At 35.4% G+C, this 20,975-nt stretch overlaps 2 protein-coding genes across 4 annotated transcripts in view; one reads left to right on the top strand and one right to left on the bottom strand.

The window, feature by feature from the left end:
• Positions 1-242: 242 nt before the first annotated feature.
• Positions 243-14,394, top strand: CycB3 (cyclin B3). Of its 3 annotated transcripts, none has more exons than XM_019061410.2 (9): positions 243-313; positions 1,835-2,038; positions 3,507-3,868; positions 5,224-5,518; positions 6,153-6,383; positions 7,279-7,434; positions 8,041-8,215; positions 10,139-10,244; positions 11,209-14,394. In XM_019061410.2, exons 2-9 carry the CDS (start codon positions 1,847-1,849, stop codon positions 11,264-11,266), a joined length of 1,575 nt encoding a protein of 524 aa, XP_018916955.1. In that variant the 5' UTR covers positions 243-313; positions 1,835-1,846; the 3' UTR covers positions 11,267-14,394. The 3 variants fall into 3 exon arrangements, with proteins under 3 accessions (XP_018916955.1, XP_018916956.1, XP_018916954.1); XM_019061411.2 differs by having other exon boundaries at positions 256-446; positions 1,835-2,023; XM_019061409.2 differs by having other exon boundaries at positions 256-446.
• Positions 14,395-14,803: 409 nt separating this feature from the next.
• Positions 14,804-20,975, bottom strand: part of Rubicon (run domain Beclin-1-interacting and cysteine-rich domain-containing protein rubicon) — a 33,303-nt gene continuing 27,131 nt past the window's right edge. Inside the window, exon 14 of the mRNA XM_019061406.2 lies at positions 14,804-19,725. The gene's annotated coding sequence lies outside the window, so the exon portion shown is untranslated. The remainder of the gene's footprint in view (positions 19,726-20,975) is intronic.

The following is a 20,975-nucleotide window of genomic DNA, read 5'->3' as shown; positions in this document are numbered from 1 at the left end:
CATAATGTTGAAGGAACATTATTTAAAATCATTTGAAGCTTAATGGAGAAAATATATACTGCGATAAATAATAAATTATGTTTTTTGTTTTCCTCCCTATAAAAGATGTCTGGCGCTAAACTCTAATCTATTCATTACTTTACAATCAATTGAGTCATAAAAACGTTACAATTTTTACTGTACGTTCTGGAGACAAAGCGTGGTTTTCTTGAGTGGCCAATCAAATTGCTTGATTTTTCCAGTATTCGAAAAAGCGCAGTAATCGTAACGGCTCTCGACATCGTACCGTCCAACTGGCCTATCTTCTTTCGATGTAGGTCCTTGACATTTTTTTCATTTATTCAATCACATTTTCCAAGAGTTTTTAAGTGCCGCGCTTCAGAATTCTCAAGCCCAATCATTTCTCAATAATTTATTCTCAGTGCATGGAAAATTGATCTTCTTCCGTAAGTACCATCATCCTATTCCGCGAGGAATCTTGCCTCGATGCTTCCTCACATTCCTTCAAAGTTAAACAGAGCGCTCACGTTCTATCTTTCATTCAAAATTATTTCTTCATTAATCGTTTATTCCCTATGTTTCTCGCCTCTCTAAATTTTATTTCCGATCCGGGCTAAGTATTGATCCGTCAGTTCTCTTCACTCATTCCAAAGCCACCAAGCTTTGATCTGAAAGCAATGGAGTCCCTTGTCTCACTTATCTGTGTTTTTCGAGTACATATCAGATATCTTATGTACCTGATTTCAACAATTAGTCTGATCCCTGTCCACTCAAAACTTAACTCCTTGCTCTTGCTCTTGATTTAAGTATGTATTCATTAAAGATTAGTGCTTGATTATTTTCTTACCAAGCTTAATGTTTAGGGCTCAGGAGCTCGCATGTCAGTTACACTGAAGTTTGTCGCATCTCCTGAGGAAGTACTTCAGCATTTGGTGGAACCTAAATTTCCGAACCATGCCAAAATCAGGATCAATTTCATATTAATTTTCGTCCGTTTACGTTGAGAAACCTGCTTTCCATCCAACATTTCAACCCAGTATTTTCTATCATAGATAGCAACCTCAGCTGGCAACTCCTCTGATTTACCATTAGGTATCTTCTAATATTTTTATGCTTGTGAGCGCATATATATTTGACTTGTTTGCACCATACCGGCTTCAACATAGTAGAAGTCTAGTCGAATTGTGGAGCTGAAATAAAGTTTGATCCCTTAAAATTTTAATTCACCCTCAAGTCTCTTCAGTCTCAAGTTGCATCAATGTTGAAAGTCAGCAATTTTCATGCTGTCATCAAATTCCAGTACAAATCATTACTTAGTGATGTAATTTATATTACCAATTATGCATCAGTACATATTGAGAAGCTCGATGTATTGTTGTTGGTCCTTTTAGACCCCCATACCTATGCTTTGTAAGGCAAAACTCAATGAGGCATATCAAGACGAAAGTGAATGAAATGAGTATCATGACTTCTCAATTACTTCGTGACTGTGTAGCCAAAATGCATCTGACAGAGTTCACTCATCATGTGTCGAGACCAAATGCAAATTTTGTTTTTGCTACTTCTCAGTAGCAGTGTCATCAGAACGCATGCATTGAGCTGGGAAGTGATGCTGATTCAACACTAGCAGACGTCAAATTTTTCTCAACATATTTTGAGCCAGCTCTTGCTCACTAATACTCATTAAAAATATATGTCTTAGTAAGTACTAGTATTACGACATGCAGATTTTTTATGTGACCATGATGAATCAAGCTGTAAGTAAATTTAATTTGGTGTTTTCTAAAATTGCTGATTCTTCCTGCTAATTTAATTTTTGTTTATTCTCCTCTAGTTGAATTCGAAGATGTCTCTCCTTCAGAAAGAAAATCAGACGACCAGGATGCCAACCGCAGGGGTCAAGAAAGGCATCATGACTCGGAGCAAAGCTGGCGTATCCAAAGGAGAAAATTTTGATCCCAACACCAAGAGGAAAGCTGAAGCATCTCCACCTAAAGGCCGCCTCACAAAACGATCAGCCTTTGTAGATATCACAAATGTATATATCTGTGTTTTTATGTGCATTTTTCACTCACCCTTACCTTTCACTTACCTGGCTTTTAATCTTCTTCCTTCTCACTTCTATCTCTCGGGCTATCTACCAATTCCTTATGCGCCACTTCCACGCACAAACTGGGGGCTTCAGAAAGCTCATCGATGGAATTGTTGACTGTTGCCTTTCAAAGATTGCTGGGCTGACAATCTTTGAAGGTAACGGATTTGTTTGGGACACACCATAGATCATATCTTGAGATCTTCCAGGAATTTCAAGTAGAAGTGGCTTGGAAATTAAAGAATTCGTGCTGGTTGGAGAGTCCCAGTTTGTGCGCAAAGGAAGTGCTATAGATGAACATTTTTACTGTGCTATAGTATGATTATGTTTTGACAGGCAGGTTTGGTTACTTTGGACAGATGTATTGCATTGAGCAGAAAAAAAACCGAATCCTACTTAGGAAAAAGATGAGTTACAAGAAGTTTTGAGTTTGACTAGCCGCCTTTACTCCTGTCAAACCATTTAAGTTGATAAAGAATATTTGTTGAACTTAATCTCCACCATTGAGTCTCACAAAGGAACGCTTAAGACTTGAAATCTCTTTTCCCAAGTTCCATCTTCAAGTAACTTTGTTTCTTCCTGTTAAACCTTATGTAATTTTCTGATTAATAAGTGAATCTGAATCTGGACTCCTAGTCTAGATAACCATCTTATAGTAATTTTGCATGTGCCTTTTTTCTCATGAACTGTAGGCTTTAACTCTCTGCTCCCAGGAACTTTCTATCAATCTCAGCTTTTTCTCACTCATTTGCATGACCCATTTATTACTTACACGTTTCAGTCTGTAATCTGGCATAGGCTACATAGCAAAAATGAAGAAATAACTCAATTAATACCGGTGTCTTTGTCTCTGTCAGTGTCTCACAAATTTATGGTTTCACAACACCATGTGGACTGGATTTTGCATTAAGGAACCACTATTTCTGGCCCATTTTAGAAACAACATACATGAAATTGGTTTCCCATGCAAATATGTGCTTTTGTGGGAGAACCAGAATGGTGGGTCCTTATCGCAAAATGTAATCCATATGTAGAACTTATTGTATGTAGTTTTTACTAAGGTTTTGTGGTTGGTGAATGATGACAAAACAAACTTTTTATATTATCAGTATCTATTTTTTAGAATTTCCTGATGCGCTTTTTGGACAACTCGTATGAAGGCCAAACAATGAAATTTTAAAGAAATCGAATAATGATTTAAAAGATATTTAAAAGAATTTAAAAGAGATAAAAAAATGAATAAATTGTTACTTCTAGCTTAAACAGGCACAATGATTTCTTTTTTCATACATTTCATCTTTGGAAAAATTAAGCATGAAAATTTGAAAATTTTTGTCCCTACGATCATTGCTGTTTTATTGCTGTATGCACTGTACTTATTCAATCCTATTTTAGACTATAATTTTTTTTCCAGGCTAAAGGCCCCACCAAAGCAACTGGCAAACCAGGGTTGAAAGAGACGAAAGCTGTTCTGAAGGATACCACCAACGTCAGTCATACCGCAGCTCCAAAAAACAAAGAAAACAAAGGAGTGCCAAACTATCTGAGACCTACTTTCTCGACACAACAAAAATGCACCAACGAAAACCAGTTTGCTCAACCTGCAAAGAAAGCTGAAGCAAAAACAAGAGAGACGAAAGAAGAGGCTAAAGTTGAAGATGTTACGAAGCAGGCGGGTATCACGAAAGCTTCACTTCGGAGCTCTGTTGGCAAGCGGCTTTCTAACATGGAGAAGAGCTCTGATGCTTCATTGTATGAGTCTGCTGTTGAGTCACTGTAAGTTACCTTAAAAAATAACTGCCGGCTTTCAGACAAAACTGCAAGTTCTAATACATCATTTATTAGTACCTGTCACTCATTATATAGGTTGTTTACTTGTTTTGGAAACCAAATAAAAGTATCTGTTTTTAAGGCAGAGAGCGATTCAAGTCAAATTGCGAAAAATCTCGGCTGTTCTGACAACAGCGTAAAAGGTGAACAAGCAGTGAAGTTTGCAATGCTACAGCTGGAAGGTTAAATGCTTCAGTTTAAAGTGCTACAACAGCAAAGTTTGAAATAAGATGCAAGCATTTTTGGAACATTTGTTAGTATTTTTCAGAAAAAAACTAATTAAGTACAATGTGAGTTCTGTTACGTAACTTTCAAGGATTCCCATTCCAACAGCATTGTCAAGTATGCTTCCTTAATATTAGAACTAATCAAGATTTAATGTTTCCAAGGGTACAAAAATTTTGTGATTGTGTGGACGGGCACATGCAAAAATGGGATGGGTAGCTTGCAATGGTGTTAAAACCACGGTAAAATCTCTGTTTCTTGTAAGTAGATTCAAGGTGAAACTCGGTGTTTTTTTCACAATTCCGGCAAATTAAGGACCAAAAAAAGTCATAGCTTTGAAAATTTTAGGAAGAAATGGGTTTTTAAAATATTGAGAAATAAAATTTTCTCTACCCCTAATTGATTGTTTCTAGAGAATACAAAGTGTTAAGTAAAATGTCTCACAAGGTAGTTCAGGTTCTTGCTAAGTTAAAGTTGATTTTGAGCAACAACGGCCGCTCCTTGCTTGTCCAGATGGAGTTCCTCACGTTTTACTGGCCCGTATCCCGGAGCCCTCTTCAATCTTGTATAAACCATAAGGTTGGCCACATGCCATTGCCAATTTATCACTTACATGTAGAACAGTATTCAGTTTATTGTAAAGGAAAGGGTCAGGGTCATAGCAATGAAAATTCATACTTGAGAATGAGAGAAAGTGCTTCTAAAATAGCGTGTCTTTACTTCCTTGTCTTTTTTTTCCTCTCTCGAAGAATGTCAGTAAAGGTGCTGAAGGTTCTAAGCTGGGGAAGCCATGGAATTAGTAGAGCCGTGTGAAATCATTTTCATTGAAAACATTTTTGTTTCCCTTTTTTGATTAGTAAAACTTGAGACAAAGTTAACTGATTTTTTCAAGTTTTTAGCTCAACTCATACTTGAGACCTGTTTGTTGGGTGAGGAAATTCTTTAATACTCATGACTACGACTATTTTTTGTCCTGAAGGACTTTCTTGACCCCTGCATGTCAGTAACCATTCTGAATTTATTTCAACTTTCATTTTTATGTTCTGCTCTTAACTCCGTGTAATTATGTATTCCAGTTCTGACGAATCTTTAACGAAGGATATCAAATGCAAATCTATGGAAAAAATTGAAGAAGTCCCAAAAATAAAGACTGAGCTTGCGGAGGCCGTGGAGAAAAAAGTGGAGAGTGCAGAGGCTAGATTAAAAGCAGAACCCGCAAAGAACATTGGGATCAAGGAAGAGGCAAAAGAGGACTACCTTGCCAGCAGACTGCCGAAGGGCGTGAACGATTTTGATAGCGAAAATTTACGTGACCCATTCCAAGTGTCTTGCTATGCCATGGATATTTTCGAGTACCTAAAAAATCGAGAGGTAAAATCTTAGTTTTCAATCTTTTGATTAGATGGACTTGGGTGTTTTTATTTTTAATTGTGTCCTTTTACATTTTTAAAGCTTTGTATGCACAGAACTGGAGGTGAATAGTGTAGGAGTCCAGGAAGAAAGTTACAAGGGATGCCCACGGAAATTGCAACTTTGAGGGAACATTTTGACTTTGGTAGAAAAAGACTAATTGTTTCTTTCTTGGCTGGTTAAAGCAAGTATTTAGTAGAGGTATTGTCCTAGAAAAAGGCTTTTCCTGCCCCTCTGTGGATTTTCATGAAAATCCATATTTTGATACAACTAATTTCAAAACTTCTAAAATTTTAGGGAGGGGGTCAGGGGTCCCAGCGACAAAAAAAAATTAAAATACATTTAAATCCCAAACAGTGCAGATTTTCTCATCCAGTGAAGACAGAGTCCCTCCAAAAAATATTTGCCAAAATTCAGAAAATGTTCAAGAAGAAACTGCAAGGATGAGAAAATGTATCCTAAAATAACGTTGTGCTCATTATTATCTTTGCTCCCTTTTTGAAGAAACTGTATGTAAACTCTACTTAGAGGGTTAGTCGGCGCAACATACTTTAATTATAATTAAAATCGCTGTGTCCTTATGTTTGACTTCTAGGAACGATACAAGTGCAAAGACTACATGAGGAATCAGACATCCATAAATGCAGATATGCGTGCTGTCTTGGTTGACTGGATGGTGGAAGTGCAAGAAACATTCGAGCTTAACCACGAAACCCTCTACCTAGCTGTCAAGATGGTTGATTTATATCTAGGCCAGGTCTCCATCAAAAAAACCCTTCTGCAACTAGTCGGAGCAACAGCCATGTTCATCGCCTGCAAATATGATGTAAGTTGTATATTGGTAGAAGTTAACTGACTGGGCTTTTTTAGTAACCGTTTTGCTAAGTATCAAAGGTTCCTTCTCATGGTCTATCATGGTTGTGTTTTCACTCATAAGCAGGGGGGAATCTACAAGAAAACAAATCAGGCTTACTTTTTGAGAATTGATCCTTTACCTCTTCAAAATATGTGCTTAAAATTCGAAAACCATGCATATACCCTTGCGAGTCATTTGGGTATTGTGTGAAATAGCACTGTCCACTTTTTTTTTGGAACACCTGTTAGTGTATTGATTCGATTCCTATACGGCTTGCAAGTAAAATTGAAAAATAGTCAAATCGTTGTAATCTTGCAAGCTAGTGACACTGCTCAAATTACTCTTAGATCATTAAAGACTGAACAACTCATTTCACCAAGTTTGATTCCTGTGAAAAAAAAAAATCTAATCCATGCAAAAATAGGTAGCATAAGTGTGTTAAAACTGTAGAATCAAGACCAATAAGCATTCAGGAAGATTTAAAATAAAGAGGCCAAAAAATAAAAATCGACTGTACCTCAATAACTTCAATTTTGTGCCAAAAGCGAGCACAAAATTAAAGTTATTGAGGTACAGTCAAGTTTTTAATTTTTGACTCCTGTATTTCAGCATGAATGCAACTTTATCTGAGTGTTGTAAGATCATTTTTCTGGAGATCCTCAAGCTTAAGTTTCAATTATGTAGCTAAAACAAAAACCCTTCCATTAATATGTCATCTCCTTGAAAGCTTCAATTTGCCCAGAAAATTTGTAAAAATTACAGTTGCTGGTGATTTCTGTCTATGGTCAACTGAAATGTTGGACCATCAAGTGTTTTCATTGTATGAAGAAAATAAAAACTTCAATAATGCTGCATTTTTGTACAGGAAAGAATACCCCCAAGCATAGAAGACTTCCATTACATCTGCGCAGAAGAGTATAAGATCACTGACATCCTTGCAATGGAAATCAACATGATCAAAACACTGAATTTCGATCTCGGTGCACCCCTGTCCTACAGGTTTCTTCGCAGATATTCCAGAGTAAGTTTTGACTTGCCCCATTGTCTTGTCTAGTTAGCTGTAACAAATCAATGGCCGAAGTATAAAACCTTGTATCTTCGATCGCAGCGTTTCAGACCTCTTGTCATCCTCTATTTTTTCTTTGAAAAATTAGTCAGTGTAATTTCTTGAAAACTTTCTTGATATTCCTGCTTTTTCACAAAGCACTGTTGTATATATTTAAAGTTATGTACAAATTTTGCTTGTTCCCTCAGAACAAATAAAATAGGAGCGGAAGTTTTGAAACACTGCAATTACGTTACATGGTTTCACTTTGGTCATGGAACTTAATTTCAAATTATATCTATGTAAGTTGCACCTAAGTACCACAATGCACTGAATGCACTCAAACCTAAGTTACATTACACCAGTAAATTCTTATAAATATTTAGCAATGGTTTGCGAGAATCTCTTAAATCTTGAGCAGCAAGAAACCAAAATAGTCAAGTTATGTATATGTTTTTTTTTTTTCCCCAGCCTTAAACAGTTTGCCAGGTTTTGTCTTTTGTTTCTCCTTAAATCGCTAGCTGTACAGAAGTTTACATTCCTATAAAGTGTTGGTAATTTTTTTCTTTCTTTTTTTTTCAGTGTGCAAAAGTTCAAATGCCATTGTTAACACTAGCAAGGTACATTTTGGAGCTTTCCCTGATGCAATACTCCTGCATCATGTTCTCAGAATCAAAATTAGGGGCAGCAGCGCTCTTCCTGGCTTTGCAAATGAAGAAAATCAGTGGGTGGACGCCAACTCTAGCATTCTACTCAGGTAACTGTCAATCAAATGTTGGACTACAACAGTTTCAGTCAGCATGCAGATTTTTTGTCCAATATAAATCCTTGGATGTCCCATTTATTTACTTCTTTCCTACGAGAGATCTATCTACTGGTATATGATTTCAGGAACCAATCAAGGATGTTTCTTAGTTGCAAAGTCAAACTTTAAAGTATGAGAAGCACATAAAAGAAGGTAAAAACGGATTGGACTGACGAAGGTCCTTCTATAAAATCAAAACGTCATGTTTAAGTTTTGTATACCCTGACGCCAAATCAACTTAAAAGCAGGATAGCAAGGATCTAAATAAACTTGGAGAATTGAGGAGTCCAGTGTTCGAAACTCATTTTTGAGTTTTAGGAGCCATGTGGCGTATCAAGCCCGTTTTTAGGCACCATTGAAGATTTTTTAGGGGCTAAATTGACTATTTGCCTATATATTACAGCGCATTTAGTGAAAATGAATCGGCTCGTGCGAAAACCGCTAATGTCCATTTTCTCTTATTTTGAGTAAACTGCAAAAAACTGTAGAAGCCTTTTAAATGCGGTATTAAAAAATTTTCAGAAGTTGATTATTACAAGAGTGGATTGTAGAAAAGGATCCCTAACAGTTTCCAGCTCTTCTTCTGTCTGGGATGGAGTAATTAAAAAGAAAGGGCTCTGGACATTAGCGGGTTTCGCATGATACGTAAAAATCGCCGAGTTTTGGAGCCGTTTGATATTTTCAAAATTCATTCTAAAGATGCTAAAGCGGTAGATTATCATTCACATAAAGTTAAAAAAATAAAATTCCGGACAATTGCGGTACTTAAAGTAAGTTTTATCACAAAACTCCCAGCAATAAACTGGACATTAGCGGTTTTCGCATGATTTGCGCGTGGACGGTTCTAAAACATCGAAAACGCATGTTTTCCAGTATGCCTTTCGGGCCAAATATGGTTACCTTAATGTATTTTGAGGCGCTGAATCCGAATATGACCTCCGTTTTTTCCCATTACCCTCCAATTTAACAGTCGGGATAACAGTCGGTGAAACACCAAAAATGCCCAAAAATGGTCGTTTTTCCGAGTAAAATCGGCTTTTCCGGAAAATTGGAGGGTGATGGAAAAAAACGGAGGTCATATTCGGATTCAGCGCCTTAAAATGCACAAAGATTACCTAATGTCGTCCAGAAGACATTTTTTTATTTTGGTTTGTTGTACAGTATAATGAGGCATATAACGAAAGATGGACATTAGCGGTTTTCGCATGATTCGCACCACGGCCCCCCCTGAAAAAGGCTTCAAACCTAAAGAACAAACATTTTCACTACATTAATGAGTGTGTCTAACCTCCGAGAGTATTTTGACCAAAAAATCTCAAAATTGAAAAAAATGGACATTAGCGGTTTTCGCACGAGCCGATTCAAATATAGATGCAAGATGTTTTCGTAACAGAACTAGTAAGTAGTTGTAACATGGAAAGACAAGAGCACAAATGATGAAATCAAGAAGAATAGAAAAAGCTTTCACTTGTGGTGCTGAAAATTTCAAACTATCACCTGATATGAAAATTCAGATTTTTAGGGGCCACGTTAGCGCAGAGCCTTCATTTTTTAGGCTCATTTGGCGTGTTGGCACCTGTGAGTTTCGAACACTGGAGGAGTCAAAAATTGTGGAAGTTCAAGATTTGTCCTAATTTTCAAATGAGATAGTAGCAGTTTGCTTAAGTTAAAACTCTTCTTGCATTTTTTTCTTTTAAATTTATTGATACCATAATCTGCTTTTCCTTTCTCTGTTGAAGCCTAGAAAAAATTTGAGAAAACCCAAGGAATATAGAATTTTAAAAATACTATGAATGGTGGTTGATGATTGATCTTTAAGTCTTGTTTACACTTTAGTGTGGGGCCATCCTTATTTTCGTGTACTTTCCTTTCCAGGTTACGAATTGAAAGACTTCGCTCACATAGTTCTTTTCTTGAACAAGATGCTGCGAGAAAAACCAAAATCCAACATTTCAACGATCAGGAATAAGTACTCTCACAAGTAAGTCAATTTTCTTGCAATGCATGCTTTGCTGGCTGAAATCTCTCTTTGGAAAGCCTACATTTGGAAATTTTCGTCAGGGTGATCATCTGTTGGAAAAGGGACCCTCATTTGGGGAGATAAAATTTTCAGTTAAAATTTTTTTTTCGAATTGGGTGGAAGGATGACACCTTAAGATTTCTGTATTTCCATGGTTGAATCCCTCTAGCCGAGCTTCTAAAGAATTAGTTCATTTTTATGCCAATGGATGGTGTCAAATTGGATCACAATCTAGCAGTTCAATTTTTCTTCTCAGGTTTGCTCATAGGATTAACCCATTGACTTAAAATGACGGCTCCCAGCCGTCATCGCAGCGCTGGGCCAGCTCTGAAATGACAGCTCAGAGCCGTCCGTTGATTGTTTGCGTTATTTCGGCAATTCTCCGTTAGATTGCGTTTTCATCAATGTTTATATGAGTAGTGTGGCCACCCTATAACTTATTGTATACCGTAATTTCTTGTTTTGCTACGGTGTTTTCATATTACTGTGCGTTTGCACATGAAATAACCTCAAAATTTTCTGATTTTCGCTGATTTTGCGATTTTGACAGCTATAAACCACATAAAAAAATCATTGTGTTCAAAGTTTTCACCATTTTTCTCAAACGTTGTATAGTGAATGCTTATTTTGTCAATTTTCACCCTTTGAGAAATAATTTCTGGATTATTTTGAAGTGTTCAAAGTTGCTGATTTTCGCCAAATTAAATCGTAATTCCTGGCCTGGCAGGGTCAAATTAAATCATAAGTCAATGGGTTAACAATTGCAGTCAGTTTTGGACAGCCTTTGTATTTTCCGGTTCATACTGAGTTTTAAATTTATTTGGGAACAAGTTTGTGTTCGCATTTGTGTTTATGAAACCTTTGATTTCTATGGTTGTTGCTTTAATCATCATATATCTGATCGTTTGACTTTCTTCATTTTCAGGGTGTTCTTCGAAGTGGCCAAAACAGAGCTATTGAGAGACGAGGATCTTCAGCTATGAAGTTGACTGTTCCCTCTGTATAGACTTTTGACGAAGCTAGTTGCCTGAGTAGGCCTGTACAGTGTGTAAAGTATTAATGCCATTTTCGATTTTATCAAAGTATTCCAATCTGCAGTTGCATCTCGTTCGATTGATTTTTTATTTTATGTTAAAACTAATTGAGATAAAAGCATGAAAGGTACTTCAGGCTAAGCTTTTATCTTATTGAGACATTTTAAATTAACGACTATACGCAGTTTTAGCATTTCCTGAAATTATGACAATCATGGCTCTTAAAAAATTTTAGTAATATTTTTACTCATTTCAATCTCAAGGCTATTAAAATTGTTCATATTTGTTTTAAATTTTTTAATCATAGACAAAAGTTGAGATCCAGATTTTATTTTAAATGATGATTATTCTGTACTGAACAACAAACCTAGAACTAGCAGTCAGCTATGACATAAGTATTAACTTTAAGTAAATGGACATGAGGCAGATGAATCAGAGAATTTTACTCAGTACCTCCTTAATAATTGCTGTAAAAATACTTTGTGGGCTGTGAATCAATAGAGAAAATACAATTGGACCGAATTTAGCAGAAAAGAACCTTTTTTCGGTTGTTTAGAAGTATCAATTTGCCATCGGTTTCCCTTTACATGTACTAGGTTGGTTTTATCAGTGTGTTTAGTTTCTTACTGCTGAATTTGAATCAATTGGGAGTCGGCTGCAGTTCCACAAACTATTCAGCGATGATTTTCCTATGCCAGTCAGTCTTTCATACAATTTTGAATGATCTCGAAATTTTTTCTCGATGACTGAGGAAGGGGGAATATTTAATTCCTCAAAAACCTCCTTTAGATCAGCTGATGGCATAGAGATACAATGCTGAGTAGATTTGAGGTCTTCGTGAACGAAACTATTTCCTCATTTAAAAGCGGATAAGCCTTGCATCGCTGCTAAGATTTTGCAATTTTGTGAGCAATTTGTTGCAAAGCAAGTACAAATAATTCAAATTACTACTGTAAGAAAATAATGCAAAGATTCACAAAGTATTTTAAGAAAATCCTAGAGCTTTCTAATTGCTCAGTTGTAAACAATATGTCTGTTAAATTGTCTTTGCAGTGATGCAAAGGTTATCCACCCTCTTGCCCCAGAACTTGTTATTCTTTTGTTTTCTTCCAAAGTACACTGTCTGACATAATGGGTCGCCACAGTTATGGAAAAATTTCTAGAAATTTTTAAAGTGAAAGGATATCAGGAAAAGCAGGACCTTTTCTCGCCTTTCCAGAATGTCTTTGACGTTTCGAACAGCAAATTTTGAATGTGCAGGTCTGGAAGTGATAATTTCTATTTCCTGACAGTCACCCTGCTTATCCTCAAATGTAAAATAATTTTGTTTTCTAAATTCCGTAGCAACCCTAATGCAAGTTAGCCAACTCTAACCATTTGAGGCTTTTGACTGACAGCTCATTCAGTGTTTAGAAACAGCAATTTTAATTATTGTGGTTTTTGCATCTTTTCTCATAGTTTTTTTTTTTTTTTTTTTTTTTTTTTTTTTTTTTTTTTTTTTTTTTTTTTTAAATGATCTCTATTTTTTTGCAATTGTGCAAAATTGAATTATTGTTCTGGATTAGTAATAATGCTCCGAGCGTTTTTAAGCCTTTCGCAAACTTCCCACGCTGTTAGGTTATTCATTGAGGCATACACGCCCTAGCTTTCAAGTACAGTTGTCTCATCAGTAAAGTGAAGTCTTTAGTTCTGTCGTTTAAGATTTCAATCAATGTGCAACACATCTGTTTCCAGTTTAAGCCTGTCCCTGGAATATTTTTCAAATATATCGTTGTGCCATCTCAGAATTTGGGTTTTTTATTAATTTTACTATTGCCCACTTAAAAGTGCAAAAATTATAGTTGAAGAAGAATATGTCCGTACATTATTTAGTTATCGTTTGTAATTGTGACTTGGTGTTTGATTGAAGTGACAATTCCCATTACCGTAAGGTGCTGCACAGTTGTTTTAAACCAAGTACATAGATTAATTTGAACCAAATGCCTACATTTTACAGCTTGGGGTGACACTCAATGAAGAACATCCTTTCATACAGGCTGTTTTTGATTGTTTATGTTTGATTCACGTCTTTTCAAAGCTACCATATCATCGCTATTTTGCATTATTTCTAACCCAGCTAATACAAGTAGTCCAATTCCCTGTTAGCGTGTCGGGAGTTTTCGTCAAGTTGAATTTTAGTTAAGGTAGCTCTAGGAGACTTTAAAGAACATGCAACTGTAGGATTAATTAGTACAATATGTTCTACTTAAGGCTGATGTAAATAAGACATTAGATCCAATGATCTCCACATGTTTTTTATGTTACTAGTTTTATAGTGGGGGGTATTCCAAATGGGTCGTTATACCACCTACTTTTTTGTTTACTCCCTGCACACAGGTTTCTGAGTGAATTTGTTGAGAGCTGTATGTAAATAAGCTTTTTTTTTGTTGGGCTACATTATCCAATGAGAAACTACAAAGTGTGGCTCATTTTAGAAACAACATAAGTGCCATTAGTTTTACTATGCAGATGGGTGTTTTTATATGTGAGCCAGAGATTGTAGCTCCTTATTGCAAAACGTAGTCCAAATTAATCACCTTTTTCTGTCTTTCTCGGGTGTTTGGAATCTATACTTCTGTTAACCTCTCCAAACTCAGAATTTTTTAACATTCGTTAAAGCCATCTAAATTGCATGTTGAAATTTTGCTCAATGAGTCTTAGCTGAAAAATCTGTGATGATTCTTCAGTGTTAAATGAATTCAACCAAAAGAAATAAGCAAAAATAATGCTGCAAAAGTTTTCTAATAATAATAGTTGCATCGTGTTTTTAGAAATTGTTGTGGCCAGTTAGTATATTTGCAACTTAAACTAAAGCTGGCCACCAAATCAATGATTTGAATGTAATTTTACCGGTCTTTTTTAAAATCAAACGAACTGATCACTGATAAGTTTCTTTTTAATGAATGTTATTATCTGTATATTTCTTTAGAAATTTATTTTTTAGTATAGCCTGTTAATGAATTGCATGACCTTTTTTTTTCTCTAATTTGATGTTGTTTTATCGTATAAGAATTAATTAAAAACGTTCTCCTTGTAAATCCTTCAACGATTTCTTTTTTCTCTCCCTGTTTGTTTTCATTTTTTTGCCTCGCCAGAAAAAACAGTGTTTTTAGTCCCAACAAGAGGAAACAATCCAAAAATTGTTGTTTTCAAGACTGGAATAGATTTTAACAATATGCCCCAATAATCAATATAATTTTATGTGGTAAATTTTCAAATTTTTATTTGTGCTAGTTTGCCCTACTGAGAGCAAAAAAAAAAACCGTTTCATATCCCTAGCTGTGTTCACATCAGCTTCCCAATTTGCAAACGTCTGTGTTACTGAAAATATTCAATTTTTGGATTGTGTCACTTTACCCAGTGCAGCATGAATCAGCAGCAAATCCAATCTGAAAACTTCTATTCCCGAAGGATTGAATAGGATGAGAAAAATTTGAACTAGACAAATGAAAAAATTGTACGAATTTCGCTTTAATGAAGCCATAATGCATCATTGTTTCCAAAGAGTGGCATGTAGCCCTTTCAGACCCGCAATAACCAGTCACTCTGCATGTATGAATCTAAGCACATTAAGTATGTGCTTCATTTTCAAAATTCTACGTTCCATATAAAAAGCAATTCTCACGAACGAAAGTTAGAAAATCAACTCTTGGGTGATACACCAACAATGATCGAATGGCACTTGAATGCCATCCTTCGTGTTTTTGCAATTCAACTAGGTCAACTGCATGCACCCTCTTTAAAAGTTGATTTCCCATCTTCCTTTTGTGTGAATCATTTTCTGCATAAAAATTTGAAGAGAAAACATGACCATCTTGTTTTTTGATAAGTAAAGAGCGATTGCTTTTACAGTGCTATACAGCATTCTGCAACCTAATTGCATCTTCCAAGTGGCAGAGGAGCAGACATAAATTAGGCCCTGTCCACACGAGCCCAGTTCCAGGAACTTATTCGACATTTCCCGAAACTTGTTCCTTTAATACGAGGGATGTTGTCTACACCAGTTCACCGGAACTTCGAAAAATCTGTACAATTATTGCAAAATAATAGATTACTGGGGCCGCGAGATTAACAAAAACAAATGTCAAGACGTAAAGGACATATAAAACAAAAACAAACGAATTCACAAAAAAAGAAACAGAAGCTTGGAGTACGGGGAAGTTCCAGGGTTTGAGGGAATAAGTTTTAGCTCAGCTAAAACTTGTTCGGGGAAAAAGTTCTGCGAACCGAGTTCTGGACAAGGCCTAACAACAGCTCATTTCGCCAGTTACAGTAACTCTGATGGTTAACATTAAAGAGTTCTCTCATGGTTACTTTTTCATAGAAGATAGAGCCTCACATTTTGCTTCCTAAAAACCTATAGGTCGCTCCTATTGGGTCTGAAAGGGCTCAGAATCCGTCAGTACATGAAACAAAATTTTTATCACAGCAACATAGGGAAAGCAGAAAACACTGCTCTAATCCAATAAATTTGTAATTTCAGTGTAACAAGTAATAAACTCTGCGTCAAAAATTTCAATGAAATACTTATCACAAGATAACACAGAACAAAAGAAATGAAGATAAATCAATAGTTAAATACATATGTGAATTTGAGGACCTAAACTTTTGTCACAGAGAAAAAAATTATGACTCTGGAAATTTAAGCTGGGGACATTTCAATAGCTTCTAGAGAAGATATATTTAATAAAATAGCTAAAAATTCTTCTTTATAAACAAAAGCTTAAAATTCAGCTGGGAGCTGAAGGCATTTGCTAAAAATTCTTTTGTAATACTATATAAGTAAAGCAAAAGAAGCTAGTCTGCACTATTTGATAGATCAATCAAACATTTTAGGAGCAGAGGCTTCCAAGTTCTTTGATCAGTATTCTAGTCTGCTATGAAAGAGCACACTATATTAGAGGTGAATAGGTATTTACCACATCGACAGCCAAAGTGCAAGACCATGAATCACCACTCCGGTGTTCCAAAATTTCCTCTATTACTTCATTTTTTCGCTGAGAAGTAAGCCAAATTTATAGCTTGATATTCACGTGGAATATTTCGCTGACAGATGAGAAAAAATCAAGGAAGTTTTCAAGGAATTATATTGACTAGTTTTCGAAAAAAAAAAAAATCAAGTATGACGAGAAGTCTGAAATGTCGCAAACAGAGATAGACAGTTTTGTACTTTAGCCATCGATATGTGGAATCAATTTAAAATCTTATTCTTATCCTTCCCATTTAAAAACAAAATTATGCAAAAATAAAAAGAAAATATTAACACATAAAAAACAAAGATAAACATGGGACTGGTCCATGAGACACCATGTAATTGAGGCAACATTTAAGTAAATTAGGCACTGTGCTCTTCCTTAACGGAGCAGTATGGTTAAATTATAGGTATTCAGAAAGAAAGACCAACCACTAAACCTACCCTAAAAAATTAGTTATTTGTACTAAATGGAAAGAGATGAAGATGATGCAGTTTTTCAGTATCTACATGGCACAAGATTTCATACAAAAATGTTCAGTGCTAAAATAATTGGACTAGTAAAGATTAGGTGCCACTACAGCGTTCATTTTTAGATTAATTACAATAAGAATTAGATGTGAGACGAACATGTAGAGAGACCTACGCTAGGTTCCAACTTTTACTTCCTCCTTTTCAATTAATTATTACCTCCTCTCAATCTTCTTTGGTTTATATTCTTTACTTAGGATTTTATTTGAATGCTTATAGTGACTTACACCCAGATTTGGCTTCCATTAATCCCTTCATTGGTTCCTAGTGAGAGTAGTCTACAGCCTACAGCAGTCCTTTATTTTGCCATCAAATGCGTTTTGCTGTTACGCAAGATTAGTTTGGTCTCGTTGCTCCTGTCATGCAACTCTTTACGCTAATTGCAAACCAAAATTTGTTTTCCAATAGTGGCAATTGATTGAAGCCCTCGTCATTGCTTTTCCATGTACAAGAACTAATGGCACAACTCTGATCTTTTTTTCTCAAAACAATAGATTGGACAGTTGAAACAGAACTGAGCAGATTAAGCAGTTCAACAAACTAGTTCGGCATGAACAATGGGTAGCTCCCAGAGAGTTTTTAAAGAAAAGTCTCCCTAACATACAAATTGGAGCTGTTTTCTGTAGAATATGACTAGCCTATAATGGCATAATTTTCTATAAAACAGATTATGCCAGTGATCTTGATCATTCCTATCGCTCATAGATTTCATTTGACTATTAATGTGAATTGCACCAGCTCAGTTGTCTTGAACCTCCGTAGTTCGTATCCATTTTCTACAGCCCTGACTACTTTCATAAGAATAGTCTCATGACATTTGATAAGCTTAAAGACTAATTTTAGGACTAAAACTGGTTATTTCATCTTCTCTTCATACCCACCTTCCTTTGATACGAATCCATTTGCTTGAGGCATTCGAATGACTAAAACATAACAGTTGTGGGATAACAAAGAGCATCTACTTAACAGAATTAAGCTAGTATTAATTCTTAAGCACTGAGCACATGAACAAAAACACTCAAAATGCAAAACATCTTAAACATGGCATATAAAAATGCTGCGAGTTAAAGTGCAGAAACTAGATATCCCTTCACACATTAAAGCCAGATTTAGCGAGTCAATGGCAATTAAAACAAAAAGTTTAATGGAGACAAAAGTTTTCTTAAGAGCAATTATTTTCGAATATCTTTTGATGCAAACGCTCTTCAAATATTGAATTGAGACTTTTCATCTTTCTGAGATAATACATGTATCATACATAGCCGTAAGACACATGAAAATAGTGGCAATTCAAAGTTCATCTGATAAAAGACGTGTTTTCTTCTAAAATGATGTGAGTGTGCATAAGTTCTTCAGATTGTCTAGTAGTTTTAATAAAAGACTAAATATGATGACTAAATATGATAAGTGAAATTGGGTATTAAAAAGTAAGTAGTAGTGAAACATTTGTTTGATTTTTTCATGAGGCAGTTCCTTTAGGGGAGGTCACATTCCTTAAGACCTCCAGAGGAGGCAAGGCAGAGGCAAACTCTTCTTAGATTTTCGATGAAATTTTTTTTGGCATAAAAAATTAAGGACGCAGTTCTGAGAACACCAAGGAGACATACCAGGCATCAGATTCAAAGTTCCTAGATGTTAACGATATTTCAAATTTGTGCACTTTTAAGAAGAACTTGCAACAAATTTGAAAAGTCTGGATTTTTATTGTTTTTGATGCTGAATTATCTGCAGTATTTGAAACATGATAGAAATTCTCCTATTTCCTAACTGATCAATCTCTAAAAGAAATTTACCCATACTGACACAAAATTTCATGAGAGGGTTGTGAAACATGTGATGTTTTACATTGAAATCTGTTGTACCTTACTCCTCACTCACTTTTGGAGATGTTTGAGGTTTCTAACTGAAGTGAGATATTTTCCTCCAATAATGAGAACATTTTAGAGCAGATAAAACGTTGCACATTAAGTATAAAATTACTGCCGGAACTAAAAATAGCTGGAATAAAATTGAAAAATTAGATAGGTGAACATAAAAACGGAATAATACTGCTCTGATAATTTGCACCACAGAGAGAAATAAAACATCTAAAGTATGAATCAAATTTGACTTACAAACTAATTCTAGGCTGCATACATAAGTTAAGGCCGGGCAATAACTGAAGTTTTAACCATTATTTAATGTTGTGATGAATAAAAACACGGTATTTAACCTTAGAAGCACTGACTGTTAAATTTGGACAGAAAAAAAAAAAAAATCTTAAATTTTGTTTGTAGGTATAGTTCTAGATGGAAATTCATTTGGTTCTTCATCACGTAAAGTAAGAATGAAAACATTAAGGAAAGTAATGAAAAAATTAGCATCAAATTTTTGTTGAATTCTAAAAATGATCCACATTGATGCTGGAAACACAAAAATTAAATTTTATGTAAAATTTGTATTCAAATTTACTTAAATAAAAATATGAAAACTTGAGGAAATTTAAGGAGGCATTTTTACTTAAAAAACAAAAAGGGTTTCCTCACATGGATACTTCAACAGTTTTATTCAAGAGTTCTTGAAATTTCTTTAAACAGCCAATGCTACTAGGGAGTTTTGAAAAATATACTTTTCCAATATACTTTTTAGCACTTGCGCCATTCACTAAGGTTTGAGCAATTTCTGAGCTTGGTATTTACAAAATTATTGATAACTTACACTAATTGAATTCAGACTCCTCCTAAGATCTTCAAAATTTGAAATCCCAACTGAGCAGATTTGAGAAAAATTCCCTCATATTTCCTAATTTATTACGAGATTCTTGGATAGACTTCGTGAACTGTTCAGGTCTGGGGTCTTGAGGAGTATCACAGATAAACGGCTGGGTCTGAAACACAAAAGAAAAAAGAAATCAGTGCCACGGTGCAACCGCAACCCCTCTATTTTCAGGCAAAATGCTGTGAGAATATTATAAGATTGTAAAACTTCTGATAGAGCTGCCATTTTTGGAAGTCTTCGAGCGATTGCTTTCAAAATTTTCATAAAGAGCCTCATGCAAAAACGGCCAAATCCCCCGTAACTCCGATTGCTTCCATTTTTTAGCATGCTATTTTACCATAACAAAGGGCCCCGTTTCTGATAATTTCAAGTCCAAAAAAAATTTTCCCGCGCTTTGGCGGCGTTGCCAAGTTGCAACCTTTAAAAATTCGATAACTTTTGAACCAATTAAGTTATTGATCTGCGGTTTGCGCTGAAATTCTTTAAAAATTATGAACTTTTGTTTTATGTATGATTTTTGGATGGAACGTAACATTAAACTTACGATTCACCTCTTTTTTTGGATTTTCGATCCGTCGAATTGTACATGTTCGTAAATACCCAAAAAAGCCATTTTTTTATTTTAAAAAAAATATGTCCAATCGATTCCTCGTCTGATTACGCATCTATCGATATGTTATCCTTGGCGGGGAAACGATTGGTATAGAAGTTATGACCATTTTTAGACGCGGGTTTCGACGCGCCGTACCCATTATGCACCGTTACAGCCGTCCTGGGCTCCTCGCCACGGTTCATCGACTTTACGCAACTTTTTAGTTTTAACTGACTTACTCAAGAGATAATTTGTAATAATAAAGTTTTTGTGCTCAGTGATTTGTTGTTCTAACCCATAGTTAATAGCCAGTTCTAAGTGTCAGAGACCATCCAGGCAAACAAATAATTTAGAATAAGTAGAAAACGGAATGTTGATTTCAGCCAAGTGTTTTATGGTTGACGAAAGTTTAAAGACGATTATTTCCAATGTTTGAAATTCTAACAAAATGGAATAAAATAATCTTACAAGAAAATCTTTTTTTACGGATCTACGAATAACAGCCGCCATGCATAACGCTTTTTTTCATAGGAATTACAGTGACGAGGACAGTGAAACTGTGGCATTGGAAATGTTGGCAAAAATTAACGAGCCAAATCTGATGCAAAAAATCGTGGAAACTAAGGGCCTAATTCGAAAAAGTAAAAACTTTAGAAGATTGGAGGAGACCGACTTTCAGCAACTTCAGCTGTGGACTGCGGAAGATATTAAACAATTTTGTGGATCATACCAGTTACATCTCGCAAGATCTTACATAGCAGATCATT

This window comes from Bemisia tabaci, chromosome 1 (assembly GCF_918797505.1).
Source record: "Bemisia tabaci chromosome 1, PGI_BMITA_v3".
NCBI lineage: Eukaryota > Metazoa > Arthropoda > Insecta > Hemiptera > Aleyrodidae > Bemisia > Bemisia tabaci.
Note: the sequence above shows the minus strand (reverse complement) of the source record. Positions and strands in the feature narration are given on the sequence as shown.